The following is a 26378-nucleotide window of genomic DNA, read 5'->3' as shown; positions in this document are numbered from 1 at the left end:
GGGGACTGGAATGCAAAAGTAGGAAGTCAAGAAACACCTGGAGTAACAGGCAAATTTGGCCTTAGAGTATGGAATGAAGCAGGGCAAAGGCTAATAGAGTTTTGCCGAGAGAACACAGTGGTCATAGCAAACACCCTCTTCCAACAACACAAGAGAAGACTCTAGACATGGACATCACCAGATGGTCAACACCGAAATCAGAATGATTATATTCTTTGCAGCCAAAGATGGAGAAGCTCTAAACAGTCAGCAAAAACAAGACCGAGAGCTGACTGTGGTTCAGATCATGAACTCCTTATTGCCAAATTCAGACTTAAATTGAAGAAAGTAGGGAAAACCACTAGACCATTCAGGTATGACCTAAATCAAATCCCTTATGACTATACAGTGGAAGTGACAAATAGATTCAAAGGATTAGTTCTGATAGACAGAGTGCCTGATGAACTATGGATGGAGGTTTGTGACATTGTACAGGAGCCAGGGATCAAGACCATCCCCATGGAAAAGAAATGCAAAAAGGCAAAATGGCTGTCTGAGGAGGCCTTACAAATAGCTGTGAAAAGAAGAGAAGTGAAAAGCAAAGGAGAAAAGGAAAGATATTCCCATTTGAATGCAGAGTTCCAAAGAATAGCAAGGAGAGATAAGGAAGCCTTCCTGAGTTATCAATGCAAAGAAATAGAGGAAAACAACAGAATGGGAAAGACTAGACAGCTCTTCAAGAAAGTTAGAGATACCAAAGGGAACATATCATGCAAAGATGGGTTCGATAAAGGACAGAAATGGTATATACCTAACAGAAACAGAAGATATTAAGAAGACGTGGCAAGAATACACAGAAGAACTGTACAAAAAAGATCTTCACGACCCAGATAATCATGATGGTGTGATCACTCACCTAGAGCCAGACATCCTGGAATGTGAAGTCAAGTGGGCCTTAAAAACCATCACTACAAACAAAGCTGGTGGAGGTGATGGAATTCCAGTTGAGCTATTTCAAATCCTGAAAGATGACACTGTGAAAGTGCTGCACTCAATATGCCAGAAAATTTGGAAAACTCAGCAGTGGCCACAGAACTGGAAAAGGTCAGTTTTCATCCCAATCCCAAAGAAAGGCAATCCCATAGAATGCTCAAATTGCCTCCTGTACAATGTCACAAACCTCTGTCCATAGTTCTTCAGACACTCTGTCTATCAGAACTAATCCCTTGAATCTATTTGTCACTTCCACTGTATAGTCATAAGGGATTTGATTTAGGTCATACCTGAATGGTCTAGTGGTTTTCCCTACTTTCTTCAATTTAAGTCTGAATTTGGCAATAAGGAGTTCATGATCTGAGCCACAGTCAGCTCTCGGTCTTGTTTTTGCTGACTGTATAGAACTTCTCCATCTCTGGCTGCAAAGAATATAATCAATCTGATTTCGGTATTGACCATCTAGTGATATCCAAGTGTAGAGTCTTCTCTTGTGTTGTTGGAAGAGGGTGTTTACTATGACCAGTGTTTTCTCTTGGCAAAACTGTTAGCCTTTGACCAGCTTCGTTTTGTACTCCAAGGCCAAATTTGCCTGTTACTCCAGGTGTTTCTTGACTTCCTACTTTTGCATTCCAGTCCCCTATAATGAAAAGGACATCTTTTTTGGGTGTTAGTTCTAAAAGGTCTTGTAGGTCTTCACAGAACCGTTCAACTTCAGCTTCTTCAGCATTACTGGTTGGGGCATAGGCTTGGATTACCATGATATTGAATGGTTTGCCTTGGAAACAAACAAAGATCATTCTGTCGTTTTTGAGATTGCATCCAAATACTGCATTTTGGACTCTTTTGTTGACTCTGATGTCTACTCCATTTCTTCTAAGGGATTCTTGCCCACAGTAGTAGATATAATGGTCATCTGAGTTAAATTCACACTAGTCAGTAAATTCACACTAGTAAAGTAATACTCAAAATTCTCCAAGCCAGGCTTCAACAATACATGAACCATGAACTTCCAGATGTTCAAGTTGGATTTAGAAAAGACAGAGGAACCAGAGATCAAATTACCAACATCCGCTGGATCATTGAAAAAGCAAGAGAGTTCCAGAAAAACATCTACTTTTGTTTTATTGGCTACTCCAAAGCCTTTGACTGTGTGGATCACAACAAACTGGGAAATTCTTCAAGAGATGGGAATACCAGACCACCTTGCCTGCCTCCTGAGAAATCTGTATGCACATCAAGAAGCAACAGTTAGAACCGGACATGGAACAACAGACTGGTTCCAAATCGGAAAAAGGAGTCCATCAAGGGTATATATAGTCACCCTGCTTATTTAACTTATATGCAGACTACTTCATGCAAAATGCCGGGCTGGATGAAGCACAAACTGGAATCAAGATTGCTGGGAGAAATATCAATAACCTCAGATAGGCAGATGCAGAGAAGGCAATGGCAACCCACTCCAGTACTCTTGCCTGGGAAAGCCCATGGATGGAAGAGCCTGGTAGGCTGCAGTCCATGGGGTCGCAAAGAGTTGGATACAACTGAGCGACTTCACTTTCACATTTCACTTTCATGCATTGGAGAAGGAAATGGCAACCCACTCCAGTGTTCTTGCCTGGAGAATCCCAGAGGCAGCGGAGCCTGGTGGGCTGCCGTCTATGGGGTCACACAGAGTCGGACACGACTGAAGCAACTTAGCAGCAGCAGCAGATAGGCAGATGACACCATGGCAGATGACACTTATGGCAGAAAGTGAAGAAGAACTAAAGAGCCTCTTGATGAAAGTGAAAGAGGAGAGTGAAAAAGTTGACTTAAAACTCAACATTCAGAAAACTAAGATCATGGCATCCGGTCCCATCACTGCATGGCAAATAGATGGGGAAACAATGGAAACAGTGACAGACTATTTTGAGGGTGGGGTGGGGCTCCAAAATCACTGCAGATGGTGACTGCAGCCATAAAATTAAAAGACGCTTACAAAAAAAAAAAAGACGCTTGCTCCTTGGAAGAAAAGTTTTGACCAACCTAGACAGCATATTAAAAAGCAGAGACATTACTTTGCCAACAAAGGTCCATCTAGTCAAACCTATGGTTTTTCTAGTAGTCAAGTATGGATGTGAGAGTTGGACTATAAAGAAAGTTAAGCACTAAAGAGCTGATGCTTTTGAACAGTTGTGTTGGAGAAGACTCTTAAGAGTCCCTTGGACTGCAAGGAGATCCAACCAGTCCATCCTAAAGGAAATCAGTCCTGAATATTCATTGGAAGGACTGATGCTGAAGCTGAAACTCCAATACTTTGGCCACCTGGTGCAAAGAACCGACTCTTTGAAAAAGACCCTGATGCTGGGAAAGATTGAAGGCAGGTGGAGAAGGGGCGACAGAGGATGAGATAGTTGGATGGCATCACCGACTCGATGGACATGAGTTTGAGTAAGCTCCAGGGGTTGGTGATGGACAGGGAAGCCTGGCGAGTTGCAGTCCATGGGGTTGCAGGGAGTTGGACACGACTGAGCAACTGAACTGAACTGACTCTCTAGTTGTAATGCACAGGTTCTCATTGCAGTGACTTTTCTTGATGCAGAGCATGGGTTCTAGGATGCACAGGCTTCGGTAGTTGTGGCACATGGGCTCAGTAGTTGCAGCTCTCAGGCTCTAGAGTGAAGGCTCAATGATTTGTGGTACACAGGCTTAGTTGCTCTGTGGTATGTGGGATCTTCCCATACCAGGGATTCAACCCATGTCTCCTGCATTGGCAGGTGGATTCTTAGCCACTGTGCCACCAGGGAAATTCAAGGATAGATTTTAAAGTTTGGTTTTTTTATATCAAAGGGGATATATAGTTTTTATTTATATATAAACATCTTTATTAAATGGTCTTTAAATCCATTAGAGAATAGCTGTTACTAATATGTCCAGTCCCTGAAGGGACATTCTTATTAAAGTAAGTGCACAGAACACTCATATAAGCATCCTTGATACATATGAGGTTTTGTGAGTTTTTTGTTAAAATGTTATTTGACATATAACATTTGTAAATTAAAGGTATACAATATGTTGATTTGATACGTTTATATATTATAGTATGATTGTCATTGAATTGATACTCTGCACCTCTTTCATGTCACATAATTATCATTTATTTTTAGTGGTTGAAATAATTAAGATATAGTCTCTTAGCAAGTTTGATGATTATAATAAAATATTGTTACATAGTTTTAATACTAATAGATACTACTATGTTACTTCCCCAAAAGTTTGTACCAAGTCATGTTCCTAATTCATTGTGTTGAATATAATATATATTATAATATATAAGCCAGTTATACATAATACAATGTGTATATGTGTAAATGCATGCCCATTTTCACACTTTCACTTACCCACTGCTGGTGTTTAACACTTCTGGGATTTGTTTCTGCACAGGAGGGTTTCCCTCCAAACCCCTCTCTATTACCCACCCCCTTGGATGAAAGGGGACTGGAAACTCAAACACACAGAACCATTCATAGTCAGTGCCCTTGAGAGTTTTATTAAAGCAGCAGGTTTAGGGACAAATGGGCTCAGCAGATCCCTGGGGCATAACTGCCCACAACTCACTCTGACTTTCTCTCCACCCTAGGGATTGAGGGACCAAGCCCCAGGAAAGAATTTAGCTTCAGCTTTCTCTCCCTCTGCAGCCAGGACAAAGCAATTAAATAGGACAAGAACCGAAAGTCCCAAAGGGTGCTGACGACAAGTCCACCTGCCCTCTGCCTTCACCATCACTCTAACACAAATCCGCAGGACTGACAGTGAGAGAGCAGGCGTTGGGGCTAGGACTCAGGGAGCAGTGGGAGCCCAGACGCTGCAGGAATCCACAGCAGCTGGGATTGAGCAGGACATCACAGAGGGAATGAGATGGGGTGAAGCAGAGCAGCAGACAGCCTTGATAGGAGACTACAGAGGCTATTCATCCAAATGAATTGGATGTTTGCCTGCACAGACTATTCTCACATCCCTCTGGAAGGTGACACCTTTATAGTAACAGTGTGGGGGCACAGCCACTGGGTGGAGAGTACACTGAATGACTTTGAAGATGATGAGGTGGCAGTTGTAAAACTCAGACGTCTTCATACACGTCACAGCTGGACCCTCACAAAGGCCACGAGTGGTGGGCGACACACTGTGGACAGAGGTCTTGTTCTTCTCACAGCTCTTATCAGTGGCCAGCCCTCGAACCTTCATCATCATGTCACAGTAATATTTGTGCTTGGCAGAGATCTTTGTTCTGGGCCTGTCAGTTTGGTGATGGAGGAGGTCTTGGGCCTCAGAGAAGGCAGGCTGGTCCATTAGGAGGAACAAGAGGAGAGTCCATGTCAGAGGCATGTTTTCTGTTAGAAAAATGGAGAAAGAAAGCAAAAAGGAGAAATCTGTCTCTTAGCTCAGAACACCAGATCTTTATGTGCTTGAAGTCCACCCCCCACCTCCCAGGATTACAAGTGCTCTCTACTTGTCTCCAATAACGCTGCTTTCTTGCACTCATTTCAGAAAACCTCTGTAGTCTTTCTTCCTTCCAACATCCATCTTCCCTTTCTTCTTTCCAAGTCCTCCTTCCTTCATTTCCTCTCATCCCACGGCCACAGCCCAGTATAGTCTCAATCATCTTCCTTAAGACTATACTCATCAAAGAAATTGGGCTAGAGGGATCCATCACTCAGAGAGGTGGGCGCCTTACACCCCTTAATGGTCTTACATAAGAGAGCAAAACTGAAGCTCAGGTGATCCTTGATCTTGACACAAGCAGTAACACTAACTTAAAAAGTTCTTTACAATGATGCTCTTCAACTTTTTATGTGCATCGGTTCTTGGCCTTTTGGCTAAGATCACGTGTAAATTTTTTATGTGCATTTATCTGGGGATCTTGTTAAAATACAGGTTCTGACTCAGTAGATTTGGGATGGAACCTGAGATTTTCATTTCTAACTAGCTGCCAGATGATTTTTATCCGTGGGTCACCCTTTAAATAACAAGACTTTATAGTTTAGAGTTTACAAAGAACTCTCATATATATTGGTCATCACCCTCTCTGCAAGGTAAGAAAGGTATTATGGTGACCCATTTTTAGTAACTGACTTTCAGAACAGTTGAGTGAATTGCCCAAAGTCATACAACATCATGGGGCTGAACACAAATCTTAGAACCTCTAGGGCCTAGGAAAATTCTCTGTTCTGTTCTAATTTAGTTTAATCCAGTAGACCACTGCATTACCTACAAATACAAAGCACTTCCATTGAAAACCTACTTCATACCTGAATAAGAGAAAAGCTTCAACAACCACCCCTTGCTCTCATGCTCATTCTGCCTACTTATAAGAACTTCACTTGGCCCCTTACACATTCCTATTTTCCCACTCCTCTGTCTAGGACCAAAGAAGGGTCACTACAACTACCTCAACCTCTTCAGTGAGACGCCTCACATACCCAGTCTCAATCCTGTGTGCGCTCCTTCACTTGGTCCCAGGTTGGCGCTCCTAGAGAGTTAGATACTGGAGATTCCTTGGCTGGAAAGGTTTCTGAGCCTCTCTCCTCTTGGCTTTTGTTATTAGAGCACACAGCTGTAGGGGCTGGAGGCTGCAAGGGGTGAGGTTGAGTAACCTGGGTACTGACCCATCACTTTCTGACGTTGCAAGATGCTGAAACTTTCTGGCCTGATACCCAAATCATACCTCATTCTACGCTGCATTTAATGAGTCCAAACATTGGGAGCAGGGTTTCTCTGGGATTAGATGACCTCACACAGCCTGAAGTGTGAAGAGAAGCAAAGGTAAGGAGCCTGGCCTCTTGGCCTTCGTCTTCACTCTCTGGTCCTATCTTTGCCACAAGTTATATAGCGAATGGGTCCCTGTTCCCTCTGTGGAGAAGCTAGGCAGCTCTTAAAGGCAAGAAACTGCAACAACAGCAGAAGCTCCTCAGCCAATCTGGACCCAGCACAAGCAACAAGCCAGCCTCCATCACCTCTCTCTCCCCCAAACCCTAAACCCCCTAAGTAGCCTTGAGGCTCTCAGACTAGAGAATCTAGCAATCAAAGGTTCTCAGGATAATAATATTTACAGTTTTCCAGAGAGGAAAAGGCAGTAAGAAAAGAAGTAAGGAGGAGCTGACACTGTTGAAGAGAATGGGCAGGGCCTAAGATCTGACGGAAGAAACAGGAAGCTGGTGACGTTGACAACCACTCTCTTGAACACCCTCTTAGCTACTATGACTTAAGATCCAGACATCCAAAGACCTCTCTTCTCTCCACCACAGCTAGGGCTTTGTTCTCCAAATGTTTGCCCTGGAACCACACTAAAACAGCTCTCCAATGCCTTGGCAGCCTGATCTTTGCCTGACCTCTGCAGCCTTTGTCAACCTCCTGGGTTCAGTTCAGTTCAGTTCAGTCACTCAGTCACGTCCGACCGACTCTTTGCGACCCCATGAACCGCAGCACGCCAGGCCTCCCTGTCCATCACCAACTCCCGGAGTTTACTCAAACTCATGTCCATCGAGTCAGGTCACTGTATCTGTTTCTCTGCCTGTTGATTCTTTCCGCCTGACCACTCAGTCCTTCTAGGCCTCCCTCTGTGCTCCAGAACTTTTTGTGTGATTCAGGCCTCACCTGACCTTCCACATGCTAATGCACAGGAACCATTATTCCCAGACCACAGGATATAGAACACTGAAGTAAAGAGATATTTACCTAGCAATGAAAAAGTATGTGGGTAGTAGAGTAGAATGAATATTTGAAATATGTAGAACTGTATCATATAATTAGAATGCCTATTCTAGGTATGTCATATAAGTGGAATCTTACAATATTTGTTCTAAGTGCTTTTCATTTTAAAGAATGTCTTTAAGGTCCATCTGTGTTCTAGCATGTACCAGAATACCATGCCTTTTTAAAGACTGAATAATATTCCATTGTATGGCTATACCACATTTTCTGTATCCATTCATCATTTGATGATTATTTGGTGTTTGTAAATTTTGGCTATCATGAATAATGCAGCTATGAACATTCATGTACAAATTTTTGTGAAAACATGGCTTTTAATCTGAGACTTGAAGAAAGTGAAAGAATTAGGCAAGAAGAGCACAGTTAATGAGAGTGATGGTCAGGAATATAAGAAAAGATAGGATAAATAGCGTGAGGCCAGATCATTTAGATCTTTGTAAGGACCATGGATTTCATTCTAATCATAATGCCAAAGCCATTGACTGAATCAGAGCTTTACACCGACATGATCCAACTTGTGTTTTAATACTGTCGCTGTTGCTGCTACATAGTGAATGGATTGTAGAGGGCAAAACACAGTAACCAGTTAGGAGGTGATCAGTCAGTTCAGTCGCTCAGTCGTGTCCGACTTTTTGCAACCCCATGGACTGCAACACGCCACGATTCCCTGTCTATCACCAACTCCTGGAGCTTACTCAAACTCATGTCCATTGAGTTGGTGATGCCATCCAACCATCTCATCCTCTGTCATCCCCTTCTCCTCCTGCCTTCAATCTCTCCCAGCATCAGGGTCTTTTCCAATGAGTCAGTTCTTGGCATCAGGTGGCCAAAGTATTGGAGTTTCAGCTTTAGAATCAGTACTTCCAGTGAATATTCAGGACTGATTGTCTTTACGATGGACTGGTTGGATCTCCTTGCTGACCTAGGGACTCTCAAGAGTCTTCTCCAACACCACAGTTCAAAGGCATCAATTCTTTGGCACTCAGCTTTTTTATGGTCCAACTCTCACATCCATACATGACTACTGGGAGAACCATAGCTTTGACTAGACAGACCTTTGTTAGCAAAGTAATGTCTCTGCTTTTTAATATGTTGTCTAGGTTGGTCATAGCTTTTCTTCCAAAGAGAAAACATCTTTTAATTTCATGGCTGCAGTCACCATCTGCAGTGATTTTGGAGCCCCAAAAAATAGTCTGTCACTGTTTCCATTGTTTCCCCATCTATTTGCCATGAAGTGATGGGATCGAATGCCATGATCTTTGTTTTCTGAATGTTGAGTTTTAAGCCAGCTTTTTTCACTCTCCTCTTTCACTTTCATCAAGAAGCTCCTTAGTTCTTTGCCTTCGGCCATAAGTGTGGTGTCATCTGTATATCTGAGGTTATTGATATTTTTCCCGGAAATCTTGATTCTAGCTTGTGCTTCATCCAGTCTGGCATTTCTCATGATGTACTCTGCATATAAGTTAAATAAGTAGGGTGACAATATACAGCCTTGATGTACTCCTTTCCGGATTTGGAACCAGTCTGTTGTTCCATGTCCGATTCTAACTGTTGCTCCTTGACCTACATAAGGGATGATAATAACCTGGATTAAGTTCATAGCAGTGAATTTTGAAGATGTATTTATCTCCTTCACCAGGTTTAAGTTTTGAGAAAAAAAAAAAACAATGAATTTAATAACCTTATTGACTTGAACAACTTTGGGATGAGTTTCACTAAACAATGTTTTCTTCCAGCATTTTCAACGTTAAAGTTGTGCTTACAACCTGCAGTTTTGTGGAACTGCCATTTTCTTACCTATTCATAAATTTGGAATACAGTTAAACTTTCATGCAAGTTCTTTTTTTTTTTTTCTTTTTAGTGGAGGAGAGATTTTATTTTACTTATTTAGTTTTGGCTGCACTGGGTCTTCATAGCTATGCCTGGTTTTTCTCTGCTCATGGGAGTGGGGGCTACTCTCTAGTTGCAGGGCACAGGCTTCTCAATGCGTGGCCTCTCTTGTTGCAGAGCATGGGATTTAGGTGCATGGGCCTCAGTAGTTGTGGCTCATGGACTTAGTTGCTCTGCAGCACGTTGAATCTTCCTGGACCAAGGACTAAACCCATGTCCCCTGCATTGGCTGGCAGATTCTTTATTCACTGTACCTCCAGGGAAGTCCATGCAAGTTCTTCGTAATCAGCTCACAAACGATCTCTACCAGGAAGGACATTCATATTTAATTCATTTTTATTTAATGCATCTTATTTCCGTCTCATAAGGAAGATCCCCTGGAGAAGGAAATGGCAGCCCACTCCAGTATTTTTTTTTAATTCTTGAAAGTATTTTACTTCAGGTTGAAAATGAACAGCTTCCACATTGTTCATTGCAAGACACACAGTATTCACAAACACAATGCTGGTCATTTGAGGAAATGTACACACCTCAATTTCTCCTTCATGATTTTCTTTTAGAAGGATACTGTTTACCAAAAAGAAATGTCAGCAGTATAGGAAAAACTATTTTCCCAATAAATTTACAAAAACCTAAGATTCCCAATGGAACCAAGATTATCTCCCTGCTACCACCACCTTAATATAATCACATGCTTATTGAAACACTAATATCTACACCCTAAAGAGTACATTTACTTTCAACAATGACTACTGTGTACTCTTGCCTGGGAAATCCCATGGACAGAGGAGCCTGGCAGGCTACAGTCCATAGGGTTGGAGAGAGTCAGACACAACTTGGTGACTAAACCACCACTATGTATAAATGAATCACTTTGCTTTATACCTGAAATTAACACAGCTATATATATGAATCAACTATAGTCCAGTATAAAATAGAAATTTCAAAAAAAGCAACTGATCTTTTGCCTCACTGCACCCCTGAAAGTGAGATGGATCACCAACAACTCTATTGAAACCCCCTTTAGAAATTCACCCACGGTTCTCACTTTTGACAAGTGTGCTCAGACTGGGATAGCCTGATCCAAAAATATGGCCTCAATACATGCAGCCAGTGTTTATAACAATAGAAAAAGGAAAGAGGATTCATCAAGTTATACTAAATGATTTTCCTTAAAAAGATTATCTAAAACATCAACCCACTGAAAGAAACATTAGTTCCTTGTACATAAAATTTAAAAATAAAATTTTAAACTACAATTATAAGTGTTTTAATATAAATGGAATACTTAATTGGTTATAGTAATCTGTTTTTTTTTTTCAATTTACTATTATCCTCTCCATGGATCTGTCTTCCAAATATGTGACATCTTTTCCCTCAGTTATATAAAATTATTTACGCTGGAAAAAACACTGTTGAGCTTCTTCTTACTCTAGCACTCTGCGAAATGTTGTGAACCAGTCGGAATGAGCACAATATGGTCTCTATGCCTAAGGAACTCCCAGAGCAGCCAAAGAAACAAGTCTGGGCTCCACCTTTGATAAAAGGTAAACTCTGGTAAGTGGTATAATCAAGGTATAAACAACATGCTGTGCTGTTATGGAGAAAGGAAAGGTCACAGGTGACTCACATACAAGCAGAAAGTTTCATGAGAACCTACAGTATGCTCAGGCCATGCCCAGAGCTGTGGCGTTATCGAAGGTGCATAAAAGCCCCGACTTCCTCTCTGATGTCGATTAAGTTGGAGTGACAAAGCTAACATACATTATAAAAAGCAGCAAACAATGTTCCATGTTAGACTGTGGGATACTAAAAGTATTGCAGGCTTCCAGAAGAGGTGGGAGACCCATAGAAGCTAGAGCAGTCAGGGAGGGCAGGAGGGCTCTAGGACAAGAGGAAGTACAGTGGTGGAAGCGACCGTGGGGCCAGAAGTTAGCCTGACCAAACTACAAAAGCGGGAGGAAGAGGCAGGAGAGTGAGGATGAGTCCTCAGGCACTAGGGGAACTGTACTGCGCGGAGTAGCAAATCTCAGAGACAATGAAAGATCTGGGACAGACGAGGGACCTGATGTGTGTGATATTTAACAATGTGTAGGATGGAGTAAAACATGAAGGTGGTGGTGATGGGGTAGCCGGGAAGTGAGAAAATACGGGTGGGAAGATTAAAGGTGATTCTTCACAGGGAAGTGTTGATGATGTGAACTAGGAAGTGCCTGTGGACACAGAGACTATTTCATCAGTATTTTATGAGACACAACTATGAGAAGTATTAATAAAAGGATAGATCTGTTGTTGTTGTTTTGGTTTTTTCCAGGTTTCTGGTTTTGTTTGCATTTTTAAGGAAGAAGGAAAGCTGAAGAAAATTCTGATTAGTTAATTGAAGCAAGTGCCTTCTACAAAGGTTAAGTTGGGAGGCAAAACTGCTTTAAGGGAGAAGCAGTGGTTTAGATATGGTTTATTTATGGTTTAGATATGCTGATGTGCCTTCCCAGGTGACTCAGTGATAAATAATCCACCTGCAATGAAGGAGACAAAGGATTCATCCCTGGGTCAGGAAGGTCCTCTAGAAAAGGAAATGGCAACCCACTCCAGTGGAGAATCCCATGGACAGAGGAGCCTGGGGGGCTACAGTCCATGGGGTCTCAAAGAGGTCCAACACGACTTAGCAACTAAACAAAACAAAAACAAAAAGATATGCTGTTATAGTGGGAGGGAATATCGGATCACTCTCCTACTCCAATCTCTCACCCCTTCCAATCCTAGGGACTCGTTGTCAAAAGACTTTTGTCAAGCTTGGCACCGATTATGAGTGAGAATCAGATACTAAAAGGGCCAAAAAGGACCTTTCTTGGCAGGCCAGTGGTTAAGATTTCACCTTCCAATGCAGGGTATGCAGGTTCAACCCCTGGTCAGGGAGCTGGAATCCCACATGCTCACAACCAAAACACCAAAACATAGAAAAGAAGCAATATTGTAATAAAGTCAAGAAAGACCTTTTTTTTTAAAGTGTCAAATAAAAATGGTAGCTTGCCATCCAGTTCTACAAGGACTGAGTCAGCCACTGCAGTAGCTGACCTTCAACACAGTCCCAAAGGAGTTCAGGATGGAGCTCAGGAAGGAGGCACTCTATCCCCTGGGAAAACTGGCAGAATATCCTTCAGATTATTAGATATTTTCAAGAGAAAATTTTATGAACCCAAGTTCCTATCTTTCCATACTTGGAAAGCACTGAAATCATGAACTAAGATATCTGTGCCTCCTGACTAGTAGTAGCCCTCTACCAAGACGTGTGCCTGATTGCACGTACCCCCCCATTCTCCAAGATCACAGACACACTGACCTCTTTGTAGCAGTTCCTCAGAGCTGCCTGAGAGGCTGTCTCCTAGGCTGTAGTCCTCAGTGAGTCCCTAAATAAAACTGAAACCCAGGAATTCCCTGGCAGTCCAGTGGTTAGAACTCCTCACTTCTGCTGCAGGGGGCCCAAGTTCGATCCCTGGTTTTGTTGTTTGTTGTTCAGTCACTAAGTCATGTCTGACTCTTTGCAAACCCATGGACTGCAGCAAGCTAGGCTTTCCTGTCCTTCACCATCTCCTGGCGTTTGCTCAGATTTACATCCATTGAGTCGGTGATGCCATCCAACCATCTCATCCTCTGTTTCCTCCTTCTCCTCTTGCCCTCAATCTTTCCCAGCATCAGGGAATGCAAGCCAAACAATGGGCCGGGAAAAAAAGAATAAAGTGTTTCTACAATATCACCAGGCCCTCCCAGAAGAGTAAGAAAGACTCATATAGTCCTCAATGCAAGGCAAGGACCAGAGCTTTGCTAAAAAGAAAGTAGGGTATCTTTAGTATAGATTCAGAGTGTGTTAACTTAACTAATTAATAATGGTAATAATGAAAGACCCAGAGAGATGGACTGACTTAACAAGTCAAGCTGTATAGGAATCAGCAAGCTCATGGCTCTCACTGGTAGGAAGATTGGATTTAAAGAACTCAGAAGATTGGACTTGAAGAATCCAGAAACTGAAGGCTCCACTGGCAGGTCAGGAGTGAAGGGAGAACACTTGGGGACACCCCTGTAAGGATCCTAGTCTTGAGGTACCTTCCCTTGCATAGTGAAAGGGAAAATCCAGGCTAGCTAGAGCTTCAATTTTTATGTCTTCTTACATTGTAATGCCCTTCTGAAATTGCCCTAACTTTCCAGTTAAGAACATCACAGGTCCTCTGCTGTATTTGTCCTGGGAAGTCTTAGGGAATCAAGAAACAAGAGGAAGGAGATGGATCTCCCCATCCCTATTCCCTCCTAGCTCCTCAAGACAGACAGAGAGAGACAACCTTGGGTGGGTGGGAGCGGACTAGGGGCACAGACCATCTCTAGTGGCAGCAGAAAGAATCACACCCCAGGAGCAACCAGAGAGGATACATCAAAAAGACAGTGGAAGAAGCACCTTTTGGCTTCCTTTTGTAAACTAGCAAAGGCTGCCCCCTAGAAGCGAAAGGAAAGGAAGAGAAAAGCACCACCCAGCTTTGAGAAGATGCTGAATTTGTGGTGACAAAACATTCAGATAAGAAATATCTACTATGGAGTTGTGAGGTCTGAGACTAGACCTCGTGTAACCATATTTGGATCAGATGCAAAAAAAAAAAAAAAAACCTGAGTCATCAACATAAAGATGATATCAATATTTTTAAAGTATATGTGAGAAGGAGCAAATACGAAATGCTAAACACTTTCCTAGGAGCGGCCTCTGCATGTTACGTCTTTGCATCCTCTTTCTTTTGCAACTAAGCCTGCTTTGCAGGCTCTCGCTCATCTTGGCGGCAATTTTACACCGCTACCACCAGGTGGAGGTGTCCCGCTGGTCTTCACTTACTATCAAAGACGTTCTTAAGACATTTGGGGGTGGGGACAGGGGTCAGGTTCTTTGGTTCCATTAGTTATACAAATAAGCACTTGCCTTCACGCCCAAGAGCGAAAAGAATTTGGAGAGTGAGCGTAAAAGGTCAGGCAGTGGCTGCCTCTTCCTCTCTTTTTGTTTTCTTAGTCGTTCGGTTTCCATGGGGATCTGTGTTTAAGCAGCAACTCTGAATCCATTTACTGCCCCTCAAGGCTTGGGGCCGAGCCCAGAGACTGGCTGTGAAGAATAGCAGGCGCTGGAATGGGTGGAAAGGAGGAGATTTATTTGGTAACTTTGGACAGCAAATGATGAGGACAGGTATGGAAGGAGAAGCGATGGGGTGAACATGGAATGGGGTGCACAGAGGAATGAAAAAGGCAAATAATGTTTCGGTTCAAATAAAATTTGGGGACATTAAAATCTTTTCCAAAACTCTTCAGTTGTCTTCTCACCAAAGACCATTTCAGAACACACTCTGAGCCCCTTATAATACCAAGTCCCCTCCTACCCCTATCCAAAAATATCAGCAGACCTGTGTCAGAACCTGCCTGGGGTGCTTACGTGTCTTGTTCCAAAAGCACTCTGGAGCAAGAGAAGAGCACGCCAAGGAAAGACCATCCACTGTATTCCCCAGGTACAGGGTAGTGCCTGGCACATGGAAAGCTCTCAGTAAAATATTTGCTGAATGGATGAATAAATGAGTGAGCAATAAGAATAGGACAGCTTTGGGAATTCCCTGGTGGTCCCAGTGGTTAGGACTCCATGCTCTCATTATCAAGGGTGTGGGTTCCATCTCTGGTCAGGGAACTAAAATCCAAGCCACAGGACAGCAAAAAAAAAAAAAAAAATTTTTAATGTGATAGCTTTAGTTTTAATTAATTTTACTTACCTCTAGCTTCAGGACAAACTAAAGACAAAGAAAAATGTCTTTTCATCAAAATCATGAGGATGTGAATGTGTTCATTCAAAGATCAGTTGTGGGGTGGGGAGGGGGTGCTGTTTTCTGCTTAATCAGAAAAAAGGAAAGTGTCTTAATAGCCCCTGTTTCTAGGAGTATTTGCATTTCCGTCAGTTTGGGCTATTATTCAGTATCCATTCGCAGATAGCAGTTGATCTACATATGAACAGCTCTCTACTAGGTTTTCTCTGCTAATCAAGTTTTCTTTCCTAATGGCTTACCTCCCAGCCCCACCTTTGCATCTCGCTTTCTCTCTCACCATCCTGTTTAATTACCACGCTCTATAATTATCTAATTTATTTACTTGCATTTTTATTGCTTGTCACCTCCCACAGGTGACAAGCTCCTTGCTGCTTTCCTCACAGAGCCTTCGAGTCTAAATTTTAGAGTCTACGTGCTCAAGTCGTACCTTTCTTTAAAAAATTCCATTTTAAGTGAATTCTTCACAATTTTTTAATCTATTCACCCTCCTGCCCTTCCACTGGAAGTGACCTTTCCTTCCTCTGAATGAGCACACATTTGATCTGCATTTCCTAGCACACTCACCACTTGCTACCTATGCAGGCCAGCATAATAATAATTGCTATCAAATGTAGTGATCTTGAAAGATTGGCCAGGCACTGGGCCAAATTCCTTGTTTTGCTAAATCTCCACCACAATCCTTTGAAATAGATACTATTAACCTCATTTTTATTTTATTTGGGTGGTGTTGTGTGGCTTGCAGAATCTTAGTTTCCCCACCAGGGATTGAACCTGGTCTCTCGGCAGTGAAAGCGCCGAGTCCTAACCACTGGTGATTAGTCGCCTAGTCGCTCAGTCGTGTCCGACTCTTTTTGACCCCACGGACTGCATGCAGCCCGCCAGGCTCCTCTGTCCATGGGGATTCTCCAGGCAAGAATACTGGAGTGTGTTGCCATGCTCTCCTCCAGGGGGTCTTCACAACGCAGAGATCGAACCCAGGTCTGTACATTGCAGGCAGATTAACCACTGGACTACGGAATTAATCCCTTTAACCTCATTTTTGTGTGAGGAAACTGAGGCTCAGAAAAGTTAAGTAAAATGCCCCAAATCATGCAGCTGATAAATGATAAAGGCAATTTAAACACAAAAAATCACTCTAGAATCCATATAGTCTTTGGAATACAGACTGTGTTATAAGTAAATGTGTTAGAGTTTCAGCTCCATAATTCATAGCTGCATGACCCTAGCAATTTACTAACCTCTCTAAACCTCAATTTCCTGGTTGGTAAAATGGGGATAATAATATCTACCTCACAAGATCACTGCAGGACAAAGCATCACATGACCTTGTCACAAAAAAGTGGCCCATAAAGAGTAGCTGCTCATAATGCTCACAAAGTGAGCATCACCTGCTCACCTGTTTTGTCTCCTATACCGAGTTAACAATCCTTTCAGAAAGATGCTTTTATTCTCTTTGCATTTTGTGACATCTAGCATGGTGTTTTATATATAGTAACTAAACACCATGAATATCTGTTTAATGCTGGGATGGGAGAGCGAGGGAGAGAGGAAGGAATGGATGAATGGATGAATTAATGGATAATTTATTGCTGGTGACAATCTAAGTCAAATCTCCTTTCTTCTTCCCCTGGAACTTTACACATCCTCTATGAAATTTCCTCACATTGTATTATATATGTATACTGTATTTTATATTTAATTTTTTGGGGGGGGCATACCACACTTATAGATGATAGTTTCCTGATCAGGGATTGAACCCAGGCCACAGCAGTGAAAGTGCTAAGTCCTACCCACCGGACCTGTATTTAATTATTTAATTCTCTGTATTTAATTTTCTTGTTGAACATTTCCCTTTTTCTATGTTGAGAAGTATATATATTTTTAACTCTACTTGCTCCCTAAATGCAGGTCTGGTGAGTGAAACATGAAATGAATTTGATAAATGTTTGCTGAGAGTATAACTAGTTGGGAGGCCTCACTTGGTCCTTATGTCCCAAAAGAAAGAAAGGATTTCTGTGGCTTGGGTGGGATTTACATCCTGAGATGCCTCTGCCATCTGGAACTACAGAATCATGAACCTGTAAGCTACTTTGGTTTCTGACTGGACATACTTCTGGAAGTCACAAAGATAGGCACGCCTAAAGATTACTGACTCATTTTAATATTTTAACCTAATTTAAAATTAAATTTCAATATGCAAATTCAATTATAATTACCTTAAGCTCTGTGAAAGAAAGGGAGAAACAACTTAATGAATGTATAATAGTCTAAATGCAGACCACTCCACTCTAGCATTCCATTCAGTATGTCATATGTCAGCATAAGCTCCTGGGAGTTAGAAAGGATATGAGGTTATAGTCATATACATCATGCTCAACTAGCATAGAATGGGTATCAAAGAATGGCCAAATTATGATTTCACATAAAGGTGCCTTTTTCTCCTGCCATTGCTTCGAAGCTTGCAGGATCTTAGTGCCCTGACCAGGGATCAAGCCAGGGCCCCAGCAGTGAAAATGCAAAATCCTAACCACTGAACCACCAGGGGATTCCCTAAATGTGCTTTTTATTTTGAAAATTAAATATTTTAATACTCTTATTTTAAACAGATATTAAGTTTGGAAGAGATTTCGTCTTACTCTAATGGTATGATACTTTTTCATTTGTTTTCTAAGATTTTAAAATATGTAATGTGATTTTATTGAGTTTATTTTCTAAGGTTATTTTCAAGTATCTTGTGGGGAGAGGAGAGTGTTCATTCTTCGATTTCAAGAAAAAAGTTAATACTTGGATTTCAAGCTGTGTGAATAAAGATGGACAGCTGAGAAATGGTGTGCATGGAAGGATGAGGAGGTTTGTAGTATAAGGATGGGAGTAGGTGATGGAAAGTATAACTCCCCTTGAATAACAAGCTTGTTTCTCCCAATCCTCCCTTTCTACTCTCTCTTTTCTCTCAGACTTTCATTTTTTGGAAACATACACATATCCTGGTGACATTTATCCTTTGACCAAAGGATGGAAACAGAGGTCACTGAACCAGATGGTGCAAGGAAAGATCTAAACCTCATGGAGTAGAATTCGGTCATTAAGTTTATCCTCCCTCATCTCCAATTCCTGCTCCAAATCCACTGATCCCCTTTCCTCATCTTTGTATATACATTTTAAAAGACATATACCTTTATACCTCTCTCTGTGTTTATATCAGTTCAGTTCAGTCACTCAGCCACGTCCGACTCTTTGCAACCGCATGGACTATATATAGCACACCAGGTTTCCCTGCCATCACCAACTCCCGTAGCTTACTCAAACTCATGTCCACCAAGTTGATGATGCCATCCAACCATCTCATCTTCTGTCATCCCCTTCTCCTCCTGCCTTTAATGTTTCCCACCATCAGGGTCGTTTCCAATGAGTCAGTTCTTGGCATCAAGTGGCCAAAGTATTGGAGCTTCAGCTTTAGCAGCAGTCCTTCCAATGAATATTCAGGGCTGATTTCCTTTAGGATGGACTGGTTAGATCTCCTTGCAGTCCAAGGGACTCTTAAGAGTTTTCTCCAACACCACAGTTCAAAAGCATCAATTCTTCCATGCTCAACTTTCTTTATAGTCCAACTCTCACATCCATATATGACTACTGGAAATATCATAGCTTTGACTAGATGGACCTTTGTTGGCAAAGGAGTACGTACTGCTTTTTAACATACTGTCTAGGTTGGTCATGGCTCTTCTTCCAAGGAGCAAGTGTCTTTTAAATTCATGGCTGCAGTCACCATCTACAGTGATTTTGGAGCCCCCAAAAAATAAAGTCTGTCACTGTTTCCATTGTTTCCCCATCTATTTGCCTGAAGTGATGGGACCGGATGCCATGATCTTAGTTTTCTGAATGTTGAGTCTTAAGTCAACTTTTTCACTCTCCTCTTTCACTTTCATCAAGAGGCTCTTCAGTTCCTCTTTGCTTTCTGCCATAAGTGTGGTGTCATCTGCATATCTAAGGGTATTGATATTTCTCCAGGCAATCTTGATTCCAGCTTGTGCTTCATTCAGCCAGGCATTTTGCATAATGTACTCTGCATATAAGTTAAATAAGCAGGGTGACCATATAGATCCTTGACGTACTCCTTTCACAATTTTGAACCAGTCCATTGTTCTATGTCCGGTTCTAACTGCTGCTTCTTGACCTGCATACAGATTTCTCAGGAGGCAGGTAAAGTAGTTTGTTTTTCCCATCTCTTTATGAATTTTCCACAGTTTGTTGTGATCCACACAGTCAAAGGCTTTAGCGTAGTCAATGAAACAGAAGTAGATGTTTTTATGGAGTTCTCTTGCTTTTTTGGGGAGCCAATGGATATTGGCAATTTGATCTCTGGTTCCTCTGCCTTTTCTAAGTCCAGCTGCACAAGAAATGTACTATGGTCAATAAATGTACAATGCACTTTAAGATGGAGAAAGAACAGAGAATCAAACAGTATGTAATTATTAAATAATATAATATCTTGTCATCCAGTATAATATACTATCTTGTCATCCAGTCTCATAAAAATGCTTGACTGCAAGGAGGCACAGAATTCTCCAAAATGTACACCATGAATATTTTTATTTTTTTAAAGTCTAGTTGATTTACAACATTGTGTTAGTTTTTGTTGTACAGCAAAATGATTCAGATGTATATATACTATATGTGTCTTCATATTCTTTTCTATTATGGTTTATGAAAAGATATTAAATACAGTACCCTGTACTGTAAAGTATAAAATATTTGTTTATTTTATATGTAGTAGTTTGTATCTGCTAATCCTAGACTCCTAATTTATCCCTCCTCCACCCCCTCCCCACTTTGGTAATCTTAAATTTGTTCCCTTGTCTGCAAGTCTATTTCAATTTCATAAGCAAGTTCATTTGTATCTTTTTTTTTTTTTTTTTTCAAAAAGAACCTTTATTCTGATTTGAATAGCCTCTTATGCACTCATGCTTTCTTGCCAGATGCCTTTGGAGCAGGTGCTTTCTGGGATGGAGCTTTCTGACCCTTCTGAGTTTTAAGAGGAGGTGTTGCCTTCTGGCCTGCAGCTTTCTGGGCAGGAACCTTCTGGGCTGGAGCCTTCTTATCCCCAGTGGTGATCTTTTTCGCTGGAACCTTGGCAGTGGCAGCAGCTGCTGCAGCTGCCCCCTAGCAGCAAGGGCTTTCTTGGGAGAAGCTTTCAGGAGAGCTGCCTTTTGAAGTTTCTTAACTTCAATCTTGATTAGTCTGTTCCTCATTTTCCTTACCTTCATGACTTTGTAATGATCAAAAGCTGTCATCTTGGCTTTCTTTTCTCTGGCTTCAATCTTCTTGGCCCACCTTATGGCTGCCCACTTTGCATTGATATCTGCCTTCTCCCAGGCTTTCCAGACTTACTTCTGGCGGGCACTGTGTGGGAACTTGAGGATGAAGTCAGTGAGCTGCATGCATTTGAAAGGCATAGCTTGTCTCCTTACTTGAGTGCAAGGTCCATCCACCAAAGCCCTGTTCTGATCAATAACATCTACAATTGCAACCAGCTTCCAGGCATGAGGCCCAAAGGAGACGTAGGCCACCCGGCCAACCTCTACGAAGCGCCTGAACACCATGTTGGTGGCGTTCGGAGAGAAGTGTATATTTTAGATTCCACATATAGACAGTATCATATATTTGTCATTCTCTTTCTGATATGATAATCTTAATGTGATAATCCCTAGGTCCATCCATTTTGCTGCAAATGGCATTATTTCATTCTTTTTTTGGCTGAATAATATTACATTGTGTATATATACCACATCATCTTTATCCATTCATCTGTTGATGGAAACTTAGGTTACTTCCATGTATTGGCTATTGTAAATAGTGTTTCTATAAACATTGGGGTACATGTGTCTTTTCAAATTAGAGTTTTCATCTTTTCTGGTTATATACCCGGGAGTGGGATTGCTGGATCACATGGTAACTCTATTTCTAGCTTTTAAAGTAAACTCCATACTATTTTCCAAAGTGGTGGTTTAGTTGCCAAGTCGTGTCTGACTCTTGTGACTCCATGGACTGTAGCCCACCAGGCTCCTCTACCCATAGGATTTTCTAGACAAGAATACTAGAGTGGGTTGCCATTTCCTTCTCCAGGGGATCTTCCTGACCCAGGGATCAAACCTAGGTCTCCTGCACTGCAGGTGGATTCTTTACTGACTGAGTTACGAGGGAAGCCCATTTTCCATAGTTCAGTTCAGTCGCTCAGTCATGTCCGACTCTTTGCAACCCCAAGGACCACAGCACGCCAGTCCTCCCTGTCCATCACCAACTCCCGGAGTCCACCCAAACCCATGTCCATCGAGTCGGTGATGCTGCACCAATTCACATTACCACCAACAGGATAGGAGTGTTCCCTCTTCTCCATACCTTTTCCAGTGTTTATTATTTGTAAACTTTTTAGGGATGGCCATTTTGACCAGAGTGAGGTGATTCCTCATTGTAGTTTTGACTTGCATTTATCTAATAATTAGCAATGTTTGGTATCTTTTCATGTGCCTGTATGGCTTCTTTGGAGAAATGTCTAGATCTGATCCCATTTATCAGCTGGGTTGTTTGGTTTTTATTACTGAGTTATATAAGCTGTTTGTGTATTTTGGAAGTTATGCCCTTGTCAGTCTTATCATTTGCAAATATTTTCTCCCATTCCATAAGTTGTCTGTTTATTTTTGCTTATGGTTTCCTTTGCTGTGCAATAGCTTATAATTTGGATTAGGTCCCATTTGTTTATTTTTGCTTTTATTTCTAGTGCCTTGGAAGACTGACTTAAGAACACACTGCTAAGATTTATGTACCAGAATGTTTCACCTATGTTCTCTTTCTAGGTACACTATGTATCCTTAACTTCCATGTTTAAGCTGGTTGCTATTCACCTCAAACCCACAAGTTCAGTAAAGTCAATATTTACAGCAACTCTTCCATTTCTTCACTTTGCTCTCTGTTAACTCATTTCCTATTCCAGCCCCTTTGGACTAACAGGTTGTCTTCAGGATCTTCAGCTCTTCATGGTTCTCCTCAACTTATTCTGGCTTTGATTTGCCCCATCAGCTCTCCTCACTTTGAACTATCTTCTGTATAAACTGGCTCTAATCAACTCCATGAGAACCATGTGTCCTGGCTCATTTCAAGGCCATAAAAGCAGTTCCAGGATAAATGAGGAGCCACATCAGAAGTCCCTATGAATCTTGGGGGACTTATGGACTTATGGAATTATGGATGAGGGATAAAGCAGTGGCATAGTTTGGAACTGGAAACAATGTCCAAAACAAATAAAGACCTGTCACCAAAAGTTTAAAGTCCAAACCATTACAAAATAGCTGCATAATAATAAACTGGAAAGTATTTGTTTTATTTTCTGCTGTGCAGTAGGTACTTGGTGCAAACAGATACTTTAAAAAAAAAAAATTTGTTGAATGATTGAGTGTGAATAAATAAGGGATGCTGTAAGGGATTTGCAATTGAAATATGATTAGGAATCAATTAGACATAATCAACACTTTTTTTAATACTAGAATTAGTCACTGGGGGATCCCATTCCTGGGAATAATCTCCAATGTGGGAAATAGATTATTACTTAATTGAATAGCTTAGGGTCTGAAGTTATCAGAATGGAATTGGCTTCTAAAATACATTGGTCCCCACAAGAAAAAAAGTTCATAAATTCTAGAGAAGATGGAGAAATTAAGAGCTATCTTTTAAAGTTTTACTTCTGCTTGGGTTCTGTCTCATTCTTGCCTCTAGCCATTTATTCTTTACATAGTGCAAAGGGCAATTCCTTGAGATAAGATCTGGTTTTGGAGAACCTTTTGAAAAGTCTTTTAACCTCTCTTGATCTTAGTTTCCTTACCTGAAAAGCAAGAGATTTGGAAATGATCTCTATGGCCCCATTTAGGGCCCCATCTAGCTCCAAAGTCCTTGAGAATCCACTTGTTCTTTTTTTTTTTTTTTTTTTTTTTTAGTTGGAGGCTAATTACTTCACAACATTTCAGTGGGTTTTGTCATACATTGATATGAATCAGCCATAGATTTACACGTATTCCCCATCCCGATCCCCCCTCCCACCTCCCTCTCCACCCGATTCCTCTGGGTCTTCCCAGTGCACCAGGCCCGAGCACTTGTCTCATGCATCCCACCTGGGCTGGTGATCTGTTTCACCATAGATAGTATACATGCTGTTCTTTTGAAATATCCCACCCTCACCTTCTCCCACAGAGTTCAAAAGTCTGTTCTGTATTTCTGTGTCTCTTTTTCTGTTTTGCATATAGGGTTATCGTTACCATCTTTCTAAATTCCATATATATGTGTTAGTATGCTGTAATGTTCTTTATCTTTCTGGCTTACTTCACTCTGTATAAGGGGCTCCAGTTTCATCCATCTCATTAGGACTGATTCAAATGAATTCTTTTTAACGGCTGAGTAATATTCCATGGTGTATATGTACCACAGCTTCCTTATCCATTCGTCTGCTGATGGGCATCTAGGTTGCTTCCATGTCCTGGCTATTATAAACAGTGCTGTGATGAACATTGGGGTGCATGTATCTCTTTCAGATCTGATTTCCTCAGTGTGTATGCCCAGAAGTGGGATTGCTGGGTCATATGGCAGCTCTATTTCCAGTTTTTTAAGAAATCTCCACACTGTTTTCCATAGCGGCTGTACTAGTTTGCATTCCCACCAACAGTGTAAGAGGGTTCCCTTTTCTCCACACCCTCTCCAGCATTTATTGCTTGTAGACTTTTGGATAGCAGCCATCCTGACTGGCGTGTAATGGTACCTCATTGTGGTTTTGATTTGCATTTCTCTGATAATGAGTGATGTTGAGCATCTTTTCATGTGTTTGTTAGCCATCTGTATGTCTTCTTTGGAGAAATGTCTGTTTAGTTCTTTGGCCCATTTTTTGATTGGGTCATTTATTTTTCTGGAATTGAGCTGCAGGAGTTGCTTGTATATTTTTGAGATTAATCCTTTGTCTGTTTCTTCGTTTGCTATTATTTTCTCCCAATCTGAGGGCTGTCTTTTCACCTTACTTATAGTTTCCTTTGTAGTGCAAAAGCTTTTAAGTTTCATTAGGTCCCATTTGTTTAGTTTTGCTTTTATTTCCAATATTCTGGGAGGTGGGTCATAGAGGATCTTGCTGTGATTTATGTCGGAGAGTGTTTTGCCTATGTTCTCCTCTAGGAGTTTTATAGTTTCTGTTCTTACATTTAGATCTTTAATCCATTTTGAGTTTATTTTTGTGTATGGTGTTAGAAAGTGTTCTAGTTTCATTCTTTTACAAGTGGTTGACCAGTTTTCCCAGCACCACTTGTTAAAGAGATTGTTTTTTTTCCATTGTATATCCTTGCCTCCTTTGTCAAAGATAAGGTGTCCATAGGTTCGTGGGTTTATCTCTGGGCTTTCTATTCTGTTCCATTGATCTATATTTCTGTCTTTGTGCCAGTACCATACTGTCTTGTCCACTTGTTCTTAAAGTTGCCTTCTGAAGGCTCTGACCATGATTCTATGATAGCTGTCAGTTATTCACATTTTCTGACATAACCCTTCAATCCCTTTGTTCTATCCTTCCAAAGATTTCCATCTGTGACTTAACTCTTTCTTTCCCAGCACTCTGAATTGTTCCTTCTCATGGCTTGGTTTGTTTGCCTTTGTCATCATTCTCCCCACCCCACCTTTGCCTTCACTGTTTGTACCTCATTTGTTGATATGCTGATTTTCTTTTAAACAACCAAGCTTAGGCTCTCCGGAACTTCAGCAAATTGTTCCTATAATTTTTTCCTTGAAAACACAGGCACGTATACTAGCCCCCAACCCCGACCTTAGGCTCCTCCCCCTGCCTGCTAGGCTCATGGCCCTTCCCCCACAACCTCCCTCTCCTGTTCCACAACCTTGACTTCTTCACATACTCCATTTCCCCTTTATTTAACAAGAGTAACATTGAGAAACCAAGAAAGCAAAAAGAATAACTTCTCTCCTTTCTCTTATGAATGTTTAAATCCCTGCCATCTTTTGCCAATTGAACTCCGAAAAGAAACACCAGACAAGACTCAATCTGAATGACCTCCTTGATCTTCACTCCCTCCCTCTGCCCCTAAAACACCATGGCAACTGTCACCTGAAAGAGGCCACACAGAAATCATCTGATAAGACTAGGGGATCGCTTGCCAGTGCTTTTTTATTTTATAAAGTTCTGCAAAGGGCACTCTTCCCTTACTTTTCACTGCCTTACTCCCTAATGCAAGACCATTGGAACATGTGGTAATAGATGTAATTAAAAGAATCATAATTTGTAGATATTTACTTGTGGGTCTTCAAATTTTCTTTGCAAGTTGAAAGTTCAAGTCATACTACAGGTCTGCACCCAGAAAGTGAGGCCTGTAACAGACAGAAATCAGAGGGATGGCAATAAATGGTCACACTGTGGTGAAAAACATGGGCTGTCAAGTCAGGCATTGCTTGGGCAAATTTCACTCTGCCACTTATCAGCTATCAGACCTTGAACAAGAAAGCTACTTTGTCTTTTATGCCTCAGTTTCTTTACTGCAAAATAGGATGTTCTGCTTGCCTAAAATGGGGATTATATAATGAGCCCTTGCAAAGTTATTTAAAGGATTAAAGGAGACATGCAATCAAAGGGTGTGATACTGCAGAATGCACCTTAGCTATGATTAGCTATGGTTATGGCTATCATAGAAAGGTTACATGTCATATCATAGAAAGTTTTCTAGATTCCTAGTTTTGTTCTCTTGCAATTAAAATCAGATTCCTCATGGGATTCCAACTCCTAGGAAGGTACAGGAAGTGCTTCCACAGTGCTTCCTCTTCTACAAACTAGAAAAAGAGGAATGCTAACAGCAGAGTATTGTCCTGAGAGAAGAGGCCTTCAATGAAATGCCAAAGAAT

General features: G+C 41.3%; 1 protein-coding gene and 1 pseudogene across 1 annotated transcript; both read right to left on the bottom strand.

Annotated features, from left to right (window-relative positions):
• Positions 1-4920: 4920 nt before the first annotated feature.
• LOC133066902 (ribonuclease-like) lies at positions 4921-5304 on the bottom strand. Its single transcript, XM_061158289.1, has one exon. It carries the CDS (start codon positions 5302-5304, stop codon positions 4921-4923), a length of 384 nt encoding a protein of 127 aa, XP_061014272.1.
• Positions 5305-20396: 15092 nt separating this feature from the next.
• On the bottom strand, positions 20397-21068 carry LOC133067333 (large ribosomal subunit protein eL14-like; annotated as a pseudogene).
• Between the last annotated feature and the right edge of the window lie 5310 nt (positions 21069-26378).

Source organism: Dama dama, chromosome 12 (genome assembly GCF_033118175.1).
Source record: "Dama dama isolate Ldn47 chromosome 12, ASM3311817v1, whole genome shotgun sequence".
NCBI classification, from domain to species: domain Eukaryota; kingdom Metazoa; phylum Chordata; class Mammalia; order Artiodactyla; family Cervidae; genus Dama; species Dama dama.
Note: the sequence above shows the minus strand (reverse complement) of the source record. Positions and strands in the feature narration are given on the sequence as shown.

What these genes read in the sequence shown, in the direction of transcription:
- LOC133066902 (XM_061158289.1), bottom strand. Translation starts at nt 5,304, where the DNA reads ATGGACCAGCCTGCCTTCTCTGAGGCCCAAGACCTCCTCCATCACCAA.